At 37.7% G+C, this 19,527-nt stretch overlaps 1 protein-coding gene across 1 annotated transcript in view; it reads left to right on the top strand.

Moving 5' to 3' along the window:
• Positions 1 to 18,447, top strand: part of ARHGEF40 (Rho guanine nucleotide exchange factor 40) — a 139,761-nt gene extending 121,314 nt beyond the window's left edge. Inside the window, exons 19-22 of the mRNA XM_053702226.1 lie at positions 14,957 to 15,073; positions 15,146 to 15,319; positions 15,501 to 15,556; positions 15,635 to 18,447. Of these exons, the coding sequence (XP_053558201.1) occupies positions 14,957 to 15,073; positions 15,146 to 15,319; positions 15,501 to 15,556; positions 15,635 to 15,676 (389 nt within the window). The 3' untranslated portion in view covers positions 15,677 to 18,447. The remainder of the gene's footprint in view (positions 1 to 14,956; positions 15,074 to 15,145; positions 15,320 to 15,500; positions 15,557 to 15,634) is intronic.
• The last annotated feature ends 1,080 nt before the right edge of the window (positions 18,448 to 19,527 follow it).

Genomic DNA, 19,527 nt, shown 5'->3' with positions numbered 1-19,527 from the left:
AGTTGGGAGAGAGAGAGAAAAAAAAGACACATTTGTACCGACTCACTGTAGCAATATCATAGGATGTATGGAAACCATACAGTTCAGGGTAGTTTACAGTCCTTCAGCGGGGCCAGGGTATACCAAATAATTAACAAACATGTTACCCTTGATACCATCACTTATTCAACCATCTTCTGCTTCTTGTGCCTGGCTCGGAATGGCAGAGGCACCAGAGTCTCTCTGTGGAGGTGGGTCCCATTGTGGGGCCGACGGGTCCAGTGGAGTTTGTGAGGAGCTACGTGATGACATCTGAGGGTCCTATAGTTTCATGAGACATTGGCTTTTTTCCAGTGTAGTGATGGAATGCTGTTGATTATCTTTAAGCACTAGGAGCCTGATAGGGTGTCCTCCATGGGAATTTATATTGTGGACCCTGAGAAGCCTTGTAAAGTGCCCAAATGATTTCCTCTGTTGGAGTGTGCAAAACGAGAGATCCGCAAAGATATTAATATTCTGAAATTGATCAGGGAGGGTAGGTTTAGAGAGAGATGCTCTCACCAGCCTCTCTATATACGTGTAAAAGTGCCTCACAATGATTTCCCTAGGTTTATCAGAGGACAAGCTTCTAGAGCGCAAAGCCCTGTGTGCCCTGTCAATAAGGTCTCGTTGGGGTTGGAAGGAGGTGCCAAACATCCAAAATACTCCGTCAGAAACGTTGGTAGGTCACCAGGGGCCACAGTTTCCGGTATTCCCCACAGCCACAAATTATTATGGCGGGAGCGATCCTCCATATCTCCCATTTTATCTTCCAAGGTGGATAGTTGCTCCGCTAGATTTTGAGCATAGGACAGAACATTGGCTTAGTCCACTGCCATATCTTCCTGTTTTCTTTCCACATTGTCTAGCCGCTCTTAAGTGGAAGTGAGGTCTCTCCGCAAATCAGCTTTAGAGAGGCAGTGATTTGGGTTTGAAAAGAGGAATGATGTGCCTCTAGCAAGGATCTGAGAGTCTAATATAAAAGCAGGAGTCACATTTGATGGGGCCGCATCTTGCAATGCTTGGAAAGTTGTGGCAATGGTATCAGGTTGGGACATAGTTAGACTGTCCTGAGAGTGCTGAGGAGAGTATGGGGTTAAAGTGGTCTGCCACTGTTCTTTTAGGGCCCACAGCAGATGTAGGCCGCCTCTTATTAGGCTGTGCCATTGCATTAGGACCTTTGTCAATCACCAGGACACTAGATGATGATAATGTAGTAGGTTCCAAATAGGCAAAGTAAAGAAGTGAGTGAGTCGGTGATAAAACAGAAAAAAAATCAGCACATTTAGCACCACATTTTTTGTGAAATCAGAGACACGTGGCTTGGGGGCTTCCTGAGATGGGTAGAGGGTAAAGGCTCAGTAATGCACCCAGATGGTTAATATCATTTTCAGAGCAGGCAAGTCCAGCTCAGATCAAGCTTAGCGTATAGGGACAGCAGTGCTCAGGTTATAGTTCAGAGGGAATACACAGGCCAATGACTCAATCTGCTAGGAGATGATCAGGGTTAACAATAACATCTCTAACACTGACCCTCAAGCCCTGTATCACCTCGATTCCAAACAATTAACCACCAGGGCCGAGTCAGTCAATGCAAGGAGGATATAAGCTGCGTTGAGTAACACCTATGGCCACAGTGCAAAAGATGGTTCCACTTCACTGTGCGCATCAGCCCCCAACAAGGACCTCCGTGGCCTCCGTCTAAAAAGCTATCTTGGGCCTTGTACCTAACGTAACCTCTAAGACAGGCCGCTAATGCATGTTTTAGTAGTCCGAAGTCATATGGGACTTACGTTCTGTGAAATCAGTAGCTTAGTCCTCTGTGCTCCGATTCAGACGTCCACCTCCTTTCCCGATCCGCAGACACAGCCGGCAGCTCAACAAGAAAAGGCCCAGCTGCAGCCATGGGCCGCTCGATCTCCAAAGGTTGCTCCTTATCTTCCCCGGGCTTTTATGTCTCCCTTCTTAAGTAGGAGTCACGGATATCACTCCCAAGCACTGTGCCCCAGGTTTAACGAACCTCCGATAGCTTTTGGGCTCTAAAATCAGGCTTTTTAAACTGTTATAGCCGGAGCTGATCAGAAGTGCATCTTACCAGCTCGGCTGCCAGCTCCGCCCCCCTGCTTTTGTCTTTTGAATGCAACCATTAATGGACTCAACTTTTTGTTTTACTTGAATTAAAGGGTCAAAATGCCCCTTATGGTGAAGTGAAATTTTGGTCTACAAAACCTCTCAAAAAAACAAAAAAAATGTTTTAATAAGATAAACAGACATTTTATTAAAAACACCATTAATATCATAAAACATGTTCATTTGAATTAATAATTTAGCCTTTTTAAGTACAGAAATTAAATGTTTAACCCCCTTTAAATTAATACTACGATCTATTAAGAAAAATCTTACTAAGCCATCACATTTGTACTCACATGTCACTGTAAAAATACTATAATATGATTAATAAAATATATATAAGCACTCATATATGTTTTCATGACATATCAGATCAATTACTTCATAAAGACAATTTTTATTAAACATACTTTTTTTTTTACAATGTAACTTTAATTACAATAAAATATGATATTGTGAAATATTATTTATTAAAGTAACAAAGAATACATCATTATAAATAAGATATTTGTTTGAAACTATATATGAACTAAACATAATAGACAAGTGATATTGTTGTAAACTACATTGTTTATTAAATGTTAATAAATGTATTTCTTGGCTGCTGTTGAGTGTACACAAACACAAACAAGTCTTCTGCATCATCAGGTTAGAGTTGCTAAGCAACGTACCCTGAGATGCTAATTTTCTTGTAAAAACTACCAAATTGATTTATGTTAAGTGAAAATTTTGGTAAGGTTTCTCTTCACACCTGAAGAATTTTTCATGCACTTGTAAAATGGAATGAGAAGTGTGTAAACCTTGTGAAAAATAGAAGAATAACAATTTAATGTTTTATGTCTCACCAGAAATATAAACTTGGACAGTGATTTACAGGATGTTCCTTTTTAAAGTGTGGTTTGAGCATTACATTAAACATTTTAATTAAACAGGAAACTAAGCATAAAGTAGATTGACAGCCAAAAAGAATTGTGAAAAGCCAAGATTAAAAGGGTTAAAAAATATATTCAAAAAAGTGTTTTCTAATTTATTGGGATTGGATCAATTAGGTTTCTCAGCATCAAATATCTGGATTAAAGTTGAAATACTGATTCAAAATCATGTGAAAACCAGGATTCCGTGTGGACTGTAAAAAGCTTTGAATTTGAAAACAGCTAATTGCACTGTAAAGAACATTCCAAAGCACTCAACTCACAGACTGGAACAGAGCCCTATGTGACTGATTCTTTAAACAAGAAGATAATTTGTATGTTTATTTATAGGGCATCACAATAAGACTATATAAGTATCAAAGTATAACAAAAGGGAACATTATTGTGCTGAATGTGTCTTCATTTCTCTTTCAATTTTTAGCTGCATGTATTAAAAACTGGGTTGATTAAAAATGTCAGGGCTGGCTATAATGGGTCCTTTTGGGACAGTGGGACCCAGGCAGCACTTAAAGGGACACTGAACCCAACTTTTTTTCTTTCATGATTCAGATAGAGCATGCAATTTTAAGCAACTTTCTAATTTACTCCTATTATCAAATTGTCTTCATTCTCTTGGTGTCTTTATTTGAAATGCAAGAATGTAAGTTTGGATGCCGGCCCATTTTTGTTGAACAACCTGGGTTGTTCTTGCTGATTGGTGGATAAATTAATCCACCAATAAACAAGTGTTTTCCAGTGTCCTGGACCAAAAAATAGCTTAGATGCCATCTTTTTCTAATAAAAATAGCAAGAGAATGAAGAAAAATTGATAATAGGAGTAAATTAGAAAGTGGCTTAAAATTGCATGCTATATCTGAATCATGAAAGAGAAAATTTGGGTTCAGTGTCCCTTTAACATGTGCAGCACATCAAAAGAATGTTTGTCTTAAATAATATAAAAGTGCCCAAGTCACTTGTTTATATCTACTGTATGTATTTATTTTGCCTTTAGGATGCAGTGCAATGGTTAGGTTTAGACTGTGGTGAAAAGAGAGATGGGGGAGTCATTTTAGTCTCTTACACAGGCAGCACATTATTAGTGCAAGTCCTTGAGCCGTTATGTTCTATCAGATTTTGGGACCTTATCAGAATCTGCTATCTCTGACTGCTCAAGCTCTGTATTATGTAATAGCACTCCACATATGTTAAAAGGGAATGTGTGGAATGCGATTATGTCATCGGCAGCATGCGCACTGAGAGAGAGCAGATTCTGACAAGGAAGTTATGCTGTAGGATTTTGCTGAGGCTAATAAATGCACACATGCGCTATTGAAATTGACTGTGCCGAAAAAGTCCAGCACTCACAAGCTCTCAGCTAGGATTAAAAGCAAAAATGGAAGGGTTAGTTACCGCATTTGGCCAAATGGGACAAGCCCAGGTACCATGTCAAGGTCCCTTCCAAAAACCTGGGATCCTAAAACAGCCACACATAGCACAAAACACGGAAGGGGACTGCACTCTCAGACCGGACCGGGTACACATCCCATGACCCTGCAACATGCTCAGCCCTGGGTGCTCACTGGCACTCACAGGAAGTGAGCACCCAGGGCTGAGCATGTTGCAGGGTCATGGGATGTGTACCCGGTCCGGTCTGAGAGTGCAGTCCCCTTCCGTGTTTTGGATATGTCTGGGGTGATTACATAAGCCTGTGCACCCTTCACTTGTTCCCAGTTTGTTGGATTGAGAGCTTGAATTGTGTGGCTGTTTTAGGGTCCCAGGATTTTGGAAGGGACCTTGACTTGGTACCTGGGCTTGTCCCATTTGGCCAAATGCGGTAACTAACCCTTCCATTATTGCTTTTAATCTTAGCTGAGAGCTTGTGAGTGCTGGACTTTCTCTGTGTGTTGCATTAATTTGTTTTGTAATTTTCCCTATGGTTCTTGCACCCAGACCTGCCTGGGGTTAACTGCCTGTGACTCTGGGGACAGAACAGCTTCCTGTGAGTGCCAGTGAGCACCCAGGGCTGAGCATGTTGCAGGGTCATGGGATGTGTACCCAGTCCGGTCTGAGAGTGCAGTCCCCTTCCGTGTTTTGTGTGTGTGTATATATATATATATATATATATATATATATATATATATATATATATATACACTGCACAATGAACAGTGAAGACTCAGCGTTTTTCAAAAAGGACAAATTTGTCCTTTTTTAAAAACCCTGAGTCTTCACTGTTCATTATGCAGTGTATATTTATAATTGGAGTAGAAGCTCAGGTGGTTGTCCCTGGAGGGCAGATTCGTATACTGTGGTTTATATATATATACACAGACATAAATACAGGACACAGTTCAATCACTTGTCACAGTAATGAAAAAGGCGACAATGGAAGCGTGTCCTGTGTATATGTGTGTGTATATATATATATATATATATACTATTTTATATGACTTTTTATTTGTTTTACAGTATTGGCACAATCAATGTCAACAGCGCATGCGCACATTTCCTAGCCACAGAAAAATCCGATAGGACAAGTTCCTTGTCAGAATCTGCTCCCTCTCAGTGCGCATGCTACTGATTACATAATAGCATTACAACATATGCGGATTACATAATACAGAGCATGCGCATGGTATTTTTGTTAGGTAGCATCTGGGGCGCTACATGACAGGAAATAGTGCTCTTGCAAACTCATAACATTCTTGCAAAACTGCTGCCATATAATTCTCCAGACACATGCACGCTCCTGAGCTTTAAGGGACATGAAACACAACATTTTCTTTCATGATTTAGACAGAGCACGTGATTTTAAACAACTTTCCAATTCACTTCTATTATCTAATTTGTTTTGTTCTCCTGAGATCTTTTGTTGAAAAAAATACCCAGTTATACTCAGAAGCTGCTGATTGGTGGCTGGACTTTTTTGCCTTATCTTATTGGCTTACCCAGTGCATTCAGCTAGCTCCTAGTAGTACATTGCTAATTCTTCAACAAAGGATTCCAAGAGAAGGAAGCACATTAGATAATAGAAGTAAAGTTATGTTATGCTCTATTTGGATTATGAAAATGTCATGTCCCTTTCAGTTCCTGCTTTTCAACAAAAGTTTCCAAAGGAACAAAAATGTAATAATAAAATTAAATTAGAAAGTTAAAATGACATGAATCATGAAAGAAAAATGTGGGGTTTCATGTCCCTTTTAATTAATAAAAGAAAGAGGTGAGATCCATATTACTGAAATTGTGTAGTAATAAAATGTGTCAAAATGATTGCGTAATAAGTTCATTACCCCCTTGTTTTCCTTTTTACAATAATGTGTTTGTGAGTCTGCCTGTAATTTGCTGACAATCAGAGATGTGGTTTAGTTATTAGCCAAAACATCCTTTGCACATTTCTGGGAATGCTGGACAACAGTAAGTGATGAATGTGGCTGATTCACATGATTTATCTTTTACATGAAGTCATTTTATTCTCTATGTACACATAGGCCTGTTTAAAGAAAATGCTCTAATGTGTAAAAACATTGTATTATTACACAGTTGCTTGTATATACCTGTGGTTAACGCCTGGAATTCAGATAAACACATAGTTAAAGTAAGTTCTCAAGCAGCACTACTGGAGAAGCATACAGTATGTTCATAGTCAGCTAGCTCTCAGTTTTACATTCATGCTCTAGATCCTACCTAGAAAACACCTAAACCAGCAGCTTAACCTCTAAGTATCTGTGTCACTCAACCACAAACATCTTCTGTGATACCTGTCCTTATACATCTCTGCCAGGGCACTGACTCCCTGACCTATCTGATGCACCACTTTGGGATCCCTTCCTATCTTCCCCAGTTTTACAATGAGCACCACAGTTTGATCTATGGCAGTCTTCTTTGTGGGTACCAGGGCCAGGGCTACACATTTATTGTCTGTGCTCTCATACTAAACAGGATGTGCAAACATAGGCAACACAGCTGCATGTAGGAGTCACCATGGATGTTGTAAGTCTTTACACATCAATTTGTCATTCCAGTGGTTTGGGAGCTGTTGAATATGTTTTAGCCTCCAGTGGGAGGTTCTCTAAAATACAATGTACTTTCTTACTAGAATTGTTGAATATCATCTTGAAATGTAACTACTTTATTTTTCAGGATCAGTTTTTTTATGCAGATACAGGGAACGGCGATGGGTTCCAATGTCGCCCCCAATTACGCAAATATATACATGAATTATTTTGAAGAAAAAATTTGTGTATGAGAACCCTCTGTTTATTCAATATGGTGCCACATGGTGATATATTTGGCGTCTGGGGCGTGACATTGGAACCCTGCTAGAATTTGTGGCTGATCTAAATAGCTCTACTAAGTCTATTAAGTTTAAAATCACATTTAGTGAATTCAGAGTTGATTTTTTTTATACATCCGTATACAAGGCTGAGAACCAGTTATGTGCAGACTTACATAAAAAGAGCATTAACTGTAACAATTTGGTAAAGTATGAAAGTGCCCACCCCGTGCCCCTGTTGAGTTCCCTGCCTTACAGTTAGTTCTTAAGATTGAGAAGGATTGTATCTGATCCTAATCTAGTAGAATGTAGATTAAAAGAGATGGGTAAACTGTTTATTAACAGGGGTTATCCTGAGGAACTAATCAATTATAACATTGACAAAGTTTTGGCATTAAAAAGGGAGGACCTATTAAAAGAGAGGAAAAGGGGTGAACAGAATGATAAGAATAAAGACAGATTAGTTTTTGTTAGGCAATATAACAAACAATCTAAACTAATACAGAATGTTATTAGAAAACATTGGCATATTCTTAGGGATTGTAACCCTTTGGTTACTGAGTTTAGCCAATATCCAATGCCTGCATATAAAAGTAACCCTCTATAAGAGATGCCCTCATTAAGAGTGATATTGGCAGTGCAAGAACTGGTGGACTCAGATGTTTGGGGTGTTTTAGTTGTAGTAACATTATTAAAGGTCGCCAATTTATTCATCCACATACTGTTAGAAAATTTTATATAAAAGATTACTACACCTGTAATTCAGACTTTATTAAATATTTATATAAATGCCAGTGTGGCTTGGTATATGTTGGTTAGTCCACCAGGAAAGCCAGAGAATGCATGAACCAACATAAAACTAATATAAGGAGGGGTGATGAGGAAGCCCCTGTCTCTAATCATTTTGTGAGGGCTGGACATCAAATTTTTCAGTTAAGATTTCAAATAGAGAGGATAGAGAGACCTAGGAGAGGGGGCGATAGAGAGCTAATTTTAAAGAGACGTGAGGCATTCTGGATATTTAAATTGAATACCTTATACCCTAGGGGTCTTAATAGGGACCTTGATTGGTCATTGTTTCTGTAAAATATTATAATCTCTGAATGCTCTGGCTATGTTTTTATTGCATTAATAGCCTATGAGAGATTTAATGTATAATGTGAATAAATATATATTCCTAGCCGCTATCTTCTGTACCTCTGCCTCCAATGATGAAATGCAGTTTAAAATATGTAACCGTAAATTTGGCTATTTTTAATTTAATATCCGGTAAATTAACATATTCACCAGTGGGTGGCGATGTGTAGTGATTTTTTTGCTAGGATTATCAGTGTTAGTATGTTTTATGTACAGTATGTATCACTAGGAATCAGAGGTGTAACTAGAAACCCCAGGGCCTAGGTGCAAGAATCTAAAAAGGGGCCCCCACCACCCCTCCCCCTCCAAAAAAAAGGTGCATTTAATACATATCATTTTTTATTATTTTTTTTTTTTTAAATTTAACACAGAAAAAAAATGTGAATCAGATGTCTGCAAAAGGATGTACCCTGTGCCCACAGTCTGTGAGATGGTCTGACCCCCTATTACTGTATATATATATATATATATATATATATAGTGACACTGTTTAACCCACCAGTACTGTATATAGTGAGTCAGTGACACCGTCTGTAATCTGCCGGTGAGATGGCTGGCCTGACCCAATCCGCCCCAGTACTTTATAAAGTGACCACAGTAATCTGTGACATGGTCCACCCCCCATACTGTATATAGTGGTACTGTATAGTGACACTGTTTACCCCCTGCCCCCCCATGCTTTAGTAACAAGGTCTGTAATTTGCTGGTTCCACAAATATACACAAACACACATACATACATACATAAATACACACACAATCACATAAATACACACACATAAACACCAATGGGTAAAACAGAAACACTAACCCCTGTAGTCATGTCACACTCACATGATATCAGTGCAGGCAGTGGTAGGTTATCATTTTTTATTTAAAAATAAATAAATAAATAAATAATTTAAAAAAAAATATATTTTTTTTTTAAGCTGGGCCCCCACCCTCAGGGGCCCAGTCGCACCTGCGACCTCTGCACCCCCTGTAGTTTCGCCCCTGCTAGTAATGTAATGAGTTATATGCCAGTAGATGGCAATATGGGGTAATTCTTGTGATTGATACACCTGTGAATACTCTCACTTGAAGAGTATAAATATAATGAATTGCACACATGACTAAGGGGTGAGCCCCGAAATTTTGTGTTCTGTTTCAATTTTGTCCTAAATAAAGGATTATTTTTCACTGGTGCTGCTGCCCTTGTGTTCGTGTATCTAAAAAGCTAATTACTGATGCATTTGGGGGGTTATTTACTAATCTTTTTATTGGGCATCCAAACATTTTTAAAAAAATCTTTGGCTCCTAAATTTTTGTCTTGGCTTTTACATTTTAAGCATATGCCACCCTTTTCCTAAGCTATCATCATTCCACCCAAGGGAATACCTAACCTAAAATTCACCTACCAAAAAGACACCCCTCATGCAAGGTACTCCCCCACTGTAACCACCACTTGTGTGACCAATAGGGTTTATAGAAAAAATATAAAAAGAAATATAATCTAAATTTAGTCCTATAATTGTAAGATGAGTCTTCATAGGAATTAACTTAATTTTTCCTATGAACACTCTTCCTGCAATTATATAAGCTAAGGATGTTCCTCAGAGTACAGTATGTTTTGAACATAATTGTGCAAGATGAGAGCTAGCAGTGTAACAGGCAATCTAGCAATTATTAATTTTTCAAAAGTTAGTGGCAAGTTCTTTTTAAGGAAGAGAAGCATCTCTGCATGTTCAGCTAAAAGTTTGTTTCTGCTATCAGTAAGGACGTTTGACGCTAAGCTGAACAGTTTTTCACTTTTCACACTACTGCATGGGATAGAAAGATATTTTTGGGCAATTTTAGACTGAGCTGGAAATGTCAGTTTATTAACTGCCCAGTACTTCTGGGGTTTGTCTGAACGAGATAGGGTGATCTCTCCTACAATGTTACAAATAAAAGCAATTTGTATTGGCAGAACAGAAGTGAACAATTTTTAGTTAAAGGGACACTAAACTGAAATTTTTTTCATTAATGATTCAGATAGAACATGCAATTTTAAGCAACTTTCTAATTTACTCTTATTATTATTTTTCTTCGTTCTCTTGCTATCTTTATTTAAAAAGCTGTAATGTAAAGCTTAAGAGCCGGCCAATTTTTGGTTGAGAACCCGGGTTATGCTTGCTTATTGGTTTGCTAACTGTATCCACCAATAAGCATGCGCTATCCATGGTGCTGAACCTAAAATGGGCCGGCTACTAAGCTTTAAATTCCTACTTTTTAAATAAAGATAGCAAGAGAATAAATAAAAATGTATAGTAGGAGTAAATTAGAAAGTTGCTTAAAATTGCATGCTTTGTCCGAAATCCGAATCATTAAAGAAAAAAATTGGGTTTAGTGTCCCTTTAAGTCTCCACTCCAGCTTAAAATGAAATAGGAACGTGCAGTTTGAAAAAAATGCCATGTGGGTGGGAAGTGGAGATTTCAGTTTAAGTATCGGAGCATTTTTCATGAGTACAAGTACTCATGCAAATATTTTGTATCTGCACCGATACTAGTATTGGTGCAACCCTAATTATAGCCTTTGCAGTCAAATATATAACTCTTATTGTTTTTGTTAAAATATACTGTTACACTCATATAAACACTATCTGAAAAATTTGTCATATAAATATTAACGTATTTATGTTGTGTTTGGTGCAACTTTGATTTTATTCCTAACTCGCTATATTCTTATATTGCACGCTAACTTTAGCAAACCACTTGTAATCTAGCCCTTAATGAGCACCCATGATTCTTAGCTTCTGTCTCTTTAAGGCAGAGTTTTTTTATCTACTTGTTCTATAAATGAATTATTTAGAGGTGAAAGAATACTCCCCAGAAAAGAACTGAAGATGAGAATTAAGGGTCTCCTTCAAGACAGGCCTTTATTAATTATTAAATGAAAAACGTATAATGCTAAAATGTTGAAAACGTTAATGAGCTACTTATAAAAGAAATTAGACAATGCTAGAATCTTGAATAAAGGGACAGTAAATTCAAAATTAAACTGTCATGATTCTTGGTATCTTTTATTGAAAAGTAAAACTAGTTAGGCTCGTAAGAGCTCAGGCGTGTGCACGTGTCTTTAGTACTTAATGGCAGCAGTATTTTGTAGCTTTGTTATACAATGTTGCAAAACACTGCTGCCATAGAGTATTAAATACACGTGCACACTCCTGAGCACTTATGAGCTTACCTAGTTTTACTCTTCAATAAAAGACACCAAAAGGACGAAGCAAATTTGATAACAGAAGTAAATTGGAAAGTTGTTTAAAATTGCATTCTCTATCTAAATCATGACAGTTTAATTGTGACTTTACTGTCCCTTTAATTAAGGTAAAGGTAATAACTTGCTTTGGCTCCCAGGGGTTTTGCACTTTGTGGTGATCATGTTGGGGTGGTCTTCTGGGTGAGGGGTATAAGGTACCTGTAGGGTTGAAGTGTAATAAGTTAGGGGTCTCTTGCATGAGTTGATTGAGATGAGGACCCATGATATATTAGTGTTGAAGCAGGAGTGGACCCCTGTTGGTTTTAAAATAGGGGGTTGCAATAGAGGGATAGGTGAAAGGAGTATGTCAGACATCTGATTAGCCAAGTAATAGTAGGCTCATAACTATTTTTATATGGCATTTTTTTGCCATAATACATTCAAAACACATTGTTTAATGTTAAAGTGACAGTGACATCAAACTTAACCTTTTAGATGATTATGGGATAAAAAAATAAATAAAATAAACTGGTTTATTCCGTTATCAAACTTTGCAATCTTTTTACTGCATGTACACACTTTCTGAGGTGCTACTGTATGTACACACTTTCTGAGGTGCTACTGTATGTACACACTTTCTGAGGTGCTACTGTATGTACACACTTTCTGAGGTGCTACTGTATGTACACACTTTCTGAGGTGCTACTGTATGTACACACTTTCTGAGGTGCCAGCTCCTACTAAGCACAGTGTATATTACATTATATGTGATTGGCTAATTGTTATCACATAATACAGGGGGCATGGGAACGAAAGAAAACTTTGAACTTTGTCAGGAAAAAACTTCTGCTCATTTCAAATTAATTTGAAATTCAAGGTTAATGCTATTGCATTGTCTTTTTATGTATTTGTTGCAATTGTACAGTCCTTTAAAATGTTAAAGGTACATAAACCCCCAAAATTATTGATCTAAGCCCATTTTGGTATATTTCATGCCACCATTTCACCGCAAAATGCGATCAAATAAAAAAAAAATCTTTAACTTTTTCACAATTTTAGGTTTCTTAAAGGGCCATGATACCCAAATGTTGAAACACTTGAAAGTGATGCAGCATAACTGTAAAAGGCTGACTAGAAAATATCACCTGAACATCTCTAAGTAAAAAAAGAAAGATATTATACAGCAAAATGTCCTAAGTATTCACACCCCATTGAAAAGGACCTTAAGCAGCAAATCAGTATGCCTGTCCCGGGACAGGCAAGGGAGTGAGTTTCGTGCACACTCATGTTATTTCCCTATTCATTTTAAGGAAGTTTACTATGAAATCTCATGAGAGTTAAGTGAAATCTCATGAGATCACAGTAAAAGAGTTCATGACCTCAGCACTTTTTACACAGAACTTACTCTCCTGAGCTGAGGAAATTGTGAGGTAAAATATCTTCCCTTTTTACATAGAGATGCTCAGTTAATATTTTCCTGTCAGCTTTTTACAGTTATACTGCATCAGTTTCAAGTGATTTAGCATATGAGTATTATGTCCCTTTAAAGAAATTATTTACAAACAGCTTGTGCAATCATGGCACAAATGGTTATAAATGCTTCTCTGGGATCCTCTTTGTTCAGAAACAGCGGACCTATATGGCTTTGGCATTGCTTTTTGGTAATTAGAAGGCTGCTAAATGCACCACACTTGTACTATGCCCAGGGGTTAATTAGGTAGCTTGTAGGGTTAATTTTAGCTTTAGTGTATAGATTACCCTCCCACATGATACATCCCACCCCCTGATCCCCCTAATCCCTCTCAAACAGCTCTCTTCCCTCCCCCGCCCTACAATGGTCACCCCCCCATCTTAAGTACTGGAAGAAAGTCTGCCAGTACTAAAATAAAAGGTATATATATATATATATATATATATATATATATATATATGTAATATACTTTCTGCAGTATAGGATTCCCCCTTACCCCCGAACCTCCCTGATTCCCCCCAAACCGCTCTCTAACCCTCCCCCTCTACCTATTAGCCGTCATCTTAGGTACTGGCAACTGTCTGCCAGTACCCACTTTGCTATAGTTTAAAAAAAAAGATAATAATGTTAAAACATCTGTAGCTGCCCCCCTCATTACCCTACCCCCCTCCCAGATCCCTGTCCCTCAATGGATCCCACATAGAATCCCCTCATTGCCCCCTCCTTACTGCCGCAGCTCTTTTGTTATATTTTCCCTTGTCTGTAGCGTGGTGTAGCGTTCCCACGCGCTCCCGCCCTCTTCCAGCCCCCTCCAGTGATGGGCCGCCCACCTGCCTCCCTCCTTACCTTTCCACCCACCAAGGATCAGCACCACCGCTGTCCGATGCAGAGAGAGCTACAAAGTGGCCCTCTCTGCATCGGTAACTCTGCAACTCTATTTCTGCAGTGCAGAAATAGTGCAATCTCGCTATTTTTAGCGAGATCAAGGCAGAGAAAAGCCCAGGACTTAGAGCTTAACGACCAATGTCGTACAACCCCTGGTCGTTAAGGGGTTAATATAATTTGTTGAACAGCAGGTTAGTAGGCTTAGGAGCTTGCAAATGTCTTAAGAACTATATGGCAACAGTTTTACAAGAATCCTTTTAATAATGTTACACTTTGTCTAATGTTCAAAAGCATTCCTGCAAAACTGCTGCCATATTGTTTTTCAAACACGTTCATGCTACCTACCTAGATATTCCCTTTAACAAAGAACACCGTGAGAATAAAGTAAATCGGTAATAGAAGTAAGCTGAAAACTTTTTTAAAACAATTGTATGATCTGAATCAAGAAAAAAAACTTTTAGTAGGGGAAAAAAATCACACTGGATTGTGCATGGAGCATACTTACAAATTAGCACCCATGGATGTGCACTGAGCATGAGCATTTGATGCTGATGAAACATTGAAAAAAGACTTTAGGGTCTGTAATTGGCTGGTAGCTGTCAAATAATACAGGCAACAAGAACATGAAAAGAAAACTGAAAATGATTGCATTACCCTTTTATTATGTATTTGTTGATTTATTCAATTCCGCTGTATTCAATGGTCCCTGACTCCCTTTAAGTATCCAAATCTGTTGTTACTGATAAAACTGAGGGTTTTATTAATGGTTTGGGAAAATAGCTTAATGGACCACCTTTAAATACACTGACCTTTTTGTCTGGTTGACCATATTTGCATGAGAGTCTTCAGGTTCTCAGGTAACTATTAGTTTTCTGACCCATAACATATGTCCATTGTTATTTCTCCTTACAGAACACAGGGCTCAGGATACGTCTTCTCTGAGCTCCAGTCACCGTTCTTTCCTTGACATTAAAGCTGGAATCAGTGCTATAAGTGAAAGAACCGTTAGTGCTCTGCTGACCGCAAGAGGTAGGTGTATAGAGCATCTAGGGAAGCAAGTCATTGTAAAGGTTTAGTAATGCATTAACCTGTGTGTTCTAGGCTCACGCACCAGGTCGTCTGCAGTTCTGCCCTCCTTTGAGCACACCACCCCCACCCCTCCATCCTCTCTCAGTTTTGCACTTACATCAGGACCCAGTCCCCGGAGGCTTAGGTCTCCTGGAGGGATGTCTCTGTCAGACAAAATTAGTGAAGAGGGAAGTGAAAGCTTCACAGGTAACGTACATGTCTTATACACTCTACCTTTTGCCCTAATAGGTTTTTGCTTGTTTCCACAATAGATCTCTATTATCTTTCACTTTAGCTATTAATATAATTGGTCTTTTTATATTATTTTTAATGTTATTTTCATACATCGGTCTTGGTTATGTGAAATAATATTTCCTCTGGGTTTTAGGTGGACCAGTATGCCTTAAATCAATCTCTCCCATTTCTGAGGGAGAAAAGCCAAAGGTGAGTGATCATTTATCTGCAACTCATGACTGTTTTACATGGACGCATCTTCACCTATCAACTTTTATTCTTTTCTAGGGATTAACTATGGAAAGAGTGTTCCCCTCAACCTCAGTGTGATGTAGCAATGCTTTGCTGGGTTTTAAAGTCCATGAAATGTGTGCACTGTTAACTTGCTGAAACCACTGTGATGAAACATTATACGGAAGAAATCTATTCAAATAAACTGGAGAAATGATAGTGGGCTTTGCAGATTATGGTGCTACAACTCACTCATGAGGAGTCAATCACATATGCAATGAACCAAATAAAATGCCCATTAGAAGCTAATAAAGGTACTGATTTTATAAATACACAAAACTGGATAACGTATAATGGCAAATATACTTTTAATGAACAGTGAGGCAATGAAACTAACAGAACAACAAGCTGCAATCTCAAAACTGGAACAGAAGAAGTGGAATTAATAATGACCAACTTGTTGACATCACCGTTAAAACTAAACAAAAACTATCTTCTACTCTCCACATGCTAATAAATCATTTTAATTAAAAATGAAATGGATATCCAAAGAGACTAACAAGGTATTAAGTATTACCTCCGTTATGATGAAGGAAGCCTTATTCTTCAATAAATATGACACAAACTAAAACCTGTTCTCAAAGCCATTGAAAGACAAGGAAGCCAAAAAGCGCTGTGGTAACATTACAAAGACAATGACATCCTTCAGAGCCTTGGGAATCTCTGTTAGACTGTCTCTGTGACAGCCAATACAGATAATAAAATATCAAAGAAAAGCATCAGTCAGCAAACATTTATACATCTGCTATCAACTGACGCCAGAGATAAATAGTATATAGAAGGCCAGACATGTGCAAGATACATGTTAGAATTTTATACCCACCTGCTGGAATATAAGTGTAACTGATTTTCATAACAGCACAACTGGCAGTGTAATCAGCAATAAGCAAACTATACCTAGGAACAGCAGCTTTATAACCCATGTATTTAACAATTATATTATATGTTATTAATACTCTTGCTCTAATTACTTAGAGTTAGTATAATCACACAGATGTATTTTCTGTGTTTTAATATGGTAATGATTTTTACGTACAGGTAGAAGCCATACAATTACTGTAACACTATATATATATATATATATATATATATATATATAATTTCACCTGGAACTTGTACGTTTAACATTATATTTTAGTACCCATTAATAGAAATACATTTAGTTTACAAAGCACTATGCAAATAAAAACACACTTTAAAGGTTATATTCTTTGTATAACCAAAATAAAACAGGAAATTTAAATACAAGAAACTGGAAAAGGATGAAACATACAGAAACGGTTGAATGAAAACGATTATGTTTAGAGAGAATGATCATAGTGTATTTGCCTATGTCAGAGAGACAGTATAGAAATTACATAGCTAGAAGGGTCACGTTACTTTTATGAATGATGCATTATGGGTAAAACAAAATCCATGGTTTATGAGAGTCATGTGACTTTACAAAATTATTAACCTGCATGATTAAAGGAGCAGGTAAATTACTGAAGTACTTGCATGATGTGCTTATTTCAACTGGCATTATCTATGGCTCACTTCATACCCTTTTGGTACAAAAACGTATCCCTTCCCAAATCAATTTGCACTATTGTTATTTTCATTCTTCAAGTATATTATGTGAAGAATAAATGAAACCAATATAATAAAAAGGAGTGTTACTGAGCCTCCTGTAAAACAGAGGCCTATTGTATATAAATGTCCTTTCTGTCACGGTACATTACCAGTTATTTGTATTATTGTTTTTTAATACCTTGTGTGTATTAATTGATAAAGTATTTCTGCCCTAACAAAACGTTGTTTATTAGGTTATGGGACAATTGGCATCTGCACTAGCGATATGAGGCTATTACAAAATGGTACAAAACAAAAAGCCTCTTCTCATCTCACAAAGATATTAGAACCTCATTATTCAAAGGACAAGATTACAATTGTAACAGTAAAAAAAACACTTCAGATTACTATTTTTTAATATAAAGGATGTATAGTAAAAAGAATGTAAAATTGTGTTGTAAAGCATTTTGCAGCAAATTCAAGGACATTCCAGTCCATTAGAAAACAATGTTAACTTTTTTGCACAAACCCAGCTCTCTTTTAATAAACTTAATTGTTTCCTGGTTTGATAACAATTACAAATATAGCTATCATCACAGCTTTTATAACAGACTGGAATAAATCTTAAAGGGACATAAAACCCAAAAATTTTCTTTCATAATTCAGATAGAACATATCATTAAAAGCAACTTTCCATTTTGCTTCTAGTATCAATTTTTCTTTGTTTTCTTGTTCTTTGTTGAAAAGCAAGAACATAAGTTCAGGAGCGTACACGTGTCTGCAGCATTATATGGCAGCAGTTTTGCAACAATGCTATACATTAGCAAGACCACTAGATGGCAGCACTATTTCCTGTTGTGTGGACCTTCAGAAATGTGCACACTACCTATCTAGATATCTCTTCAACAAAGAATAACATGAGAATGAAGCAAATTTGATCATAGAAATTAATTGAAAAGTGTTTTAAATTGTATTATCTATCTGATAAATGAAAGAAAACATTTGGGCTTCATGTTCCTTTAAGTCTGTGGTTGCTCAATATCAAGGTGCATACTTTGTTTAGGCCAATATATATGTACAGTATTTTATAATGCCATTAAATGCTCTAATCACAGTCTTTTATAACATATTTTATGGTAATAGTGTTAAAATTATGTTTGGAAAATATAAATGTCCCCTACATAGTTTTACTTAGCAGCTAGCTGAGCTAGTATGGGCATAACTGTCAATAAATAAATCCCAACCAAAACTAAAAAGAACATGAATGCATTTCATTTATGAACAGAAGCATTTTTGCAATACAATTTGTCTCTGCTCTCATTTTCTAACCTGTTTTTTACTCTTTGGCTCCACCTGTGTGCCAGCTGCGGTAGATCTACAATCAGCTGCTGCTATAAATACTCAGCACTTCCTGTGCTCTATGCCTGTTTGTTGGATTTGCTCCTATGGTGTGCTTTGCTATGAATTGCTGATTTAGTCCTCTAACCATTTTGGCCTGCTGATTCTGTACCTCGTTGCCAGACTATGGGCTAGATTTATACGTATACGCGCCCCTGTACGCCTCAGCTCGCCTGTGGCGGGGCGAAAATACCCGCAGGTAATCAACATTGCACACGAACGCAATTTTGCGCTCACGTGCAATCCCGCCCCCTGCCCGCGCACAACCAATCACGCGTGGGCAGGAGCTGTCAATCTCCTCGTCGTACTCGACTGCGGAGATTGAATTTCGCCACCTTAGAGGTGGCGAAGAGCTTAGGGAAGCAGCGGTCTAGTGACCGCTGCTTGATAAATTACGGCGAGCAAGTTCTTGTGAGAACTTGCAGCCGTAGGGGCTTGATAAATTGAGCCCTTAGTATCAACTTCCTGCCTATCTTGACCACTCTCTTGGATTATGCTTTTGTGCCACATTGCTTCCAGTTGCCAACCTTGCCTGTTCCATTACGTCTTTCCTTTGCCCTCAGCTACTTCTCCACTACAAACTTTACCATCGCTTGGGAACCCTCTAACTGACGCTGACTAGCGGCCTCTAGAGGATAGTGTACCTCAATGCGGTACCTTAAAACAAGTGTCTAAGCAAAAATGCTTTAACTAAAAGCTATTACTGTTTTCAGTGACACTGCGTGTGAAGCATATTTGGGTATGCTTCATGCACAGGTATTTTAAATGTTATGTCTTGTATCACGTTTGAAATGATTATTTACATTATTAAAATTTACATGAAGGTATTGCTATTTCTCTGACTTATATGGACTTGCACAGTAAAAGCTCTCACTGAGATCAGTGAAAACTTTTAAAAGAAACATTTTTTGCTAATACAAGTGTGTTGCAAAAACGTTTAT

The sequence above is a fragment of the Bombina bombina genome, chromosome 2 (genome assembly GCF_027579735.1).
Source record: "Bombina bombina isolate aBomBom1 chromosome 2, aBomBom1.pri, whole genome shotgun sequence".
NCBI lineage: Eukaryota > Metazoa > Chordata > Amphibia > Anura > Bombinatoridae > Bombina > Bombina bombina.
Note: the sequence above shows the minus strand (reverse complement) of the source record. Positions and strands in the feature narration are given on the sequence as shown.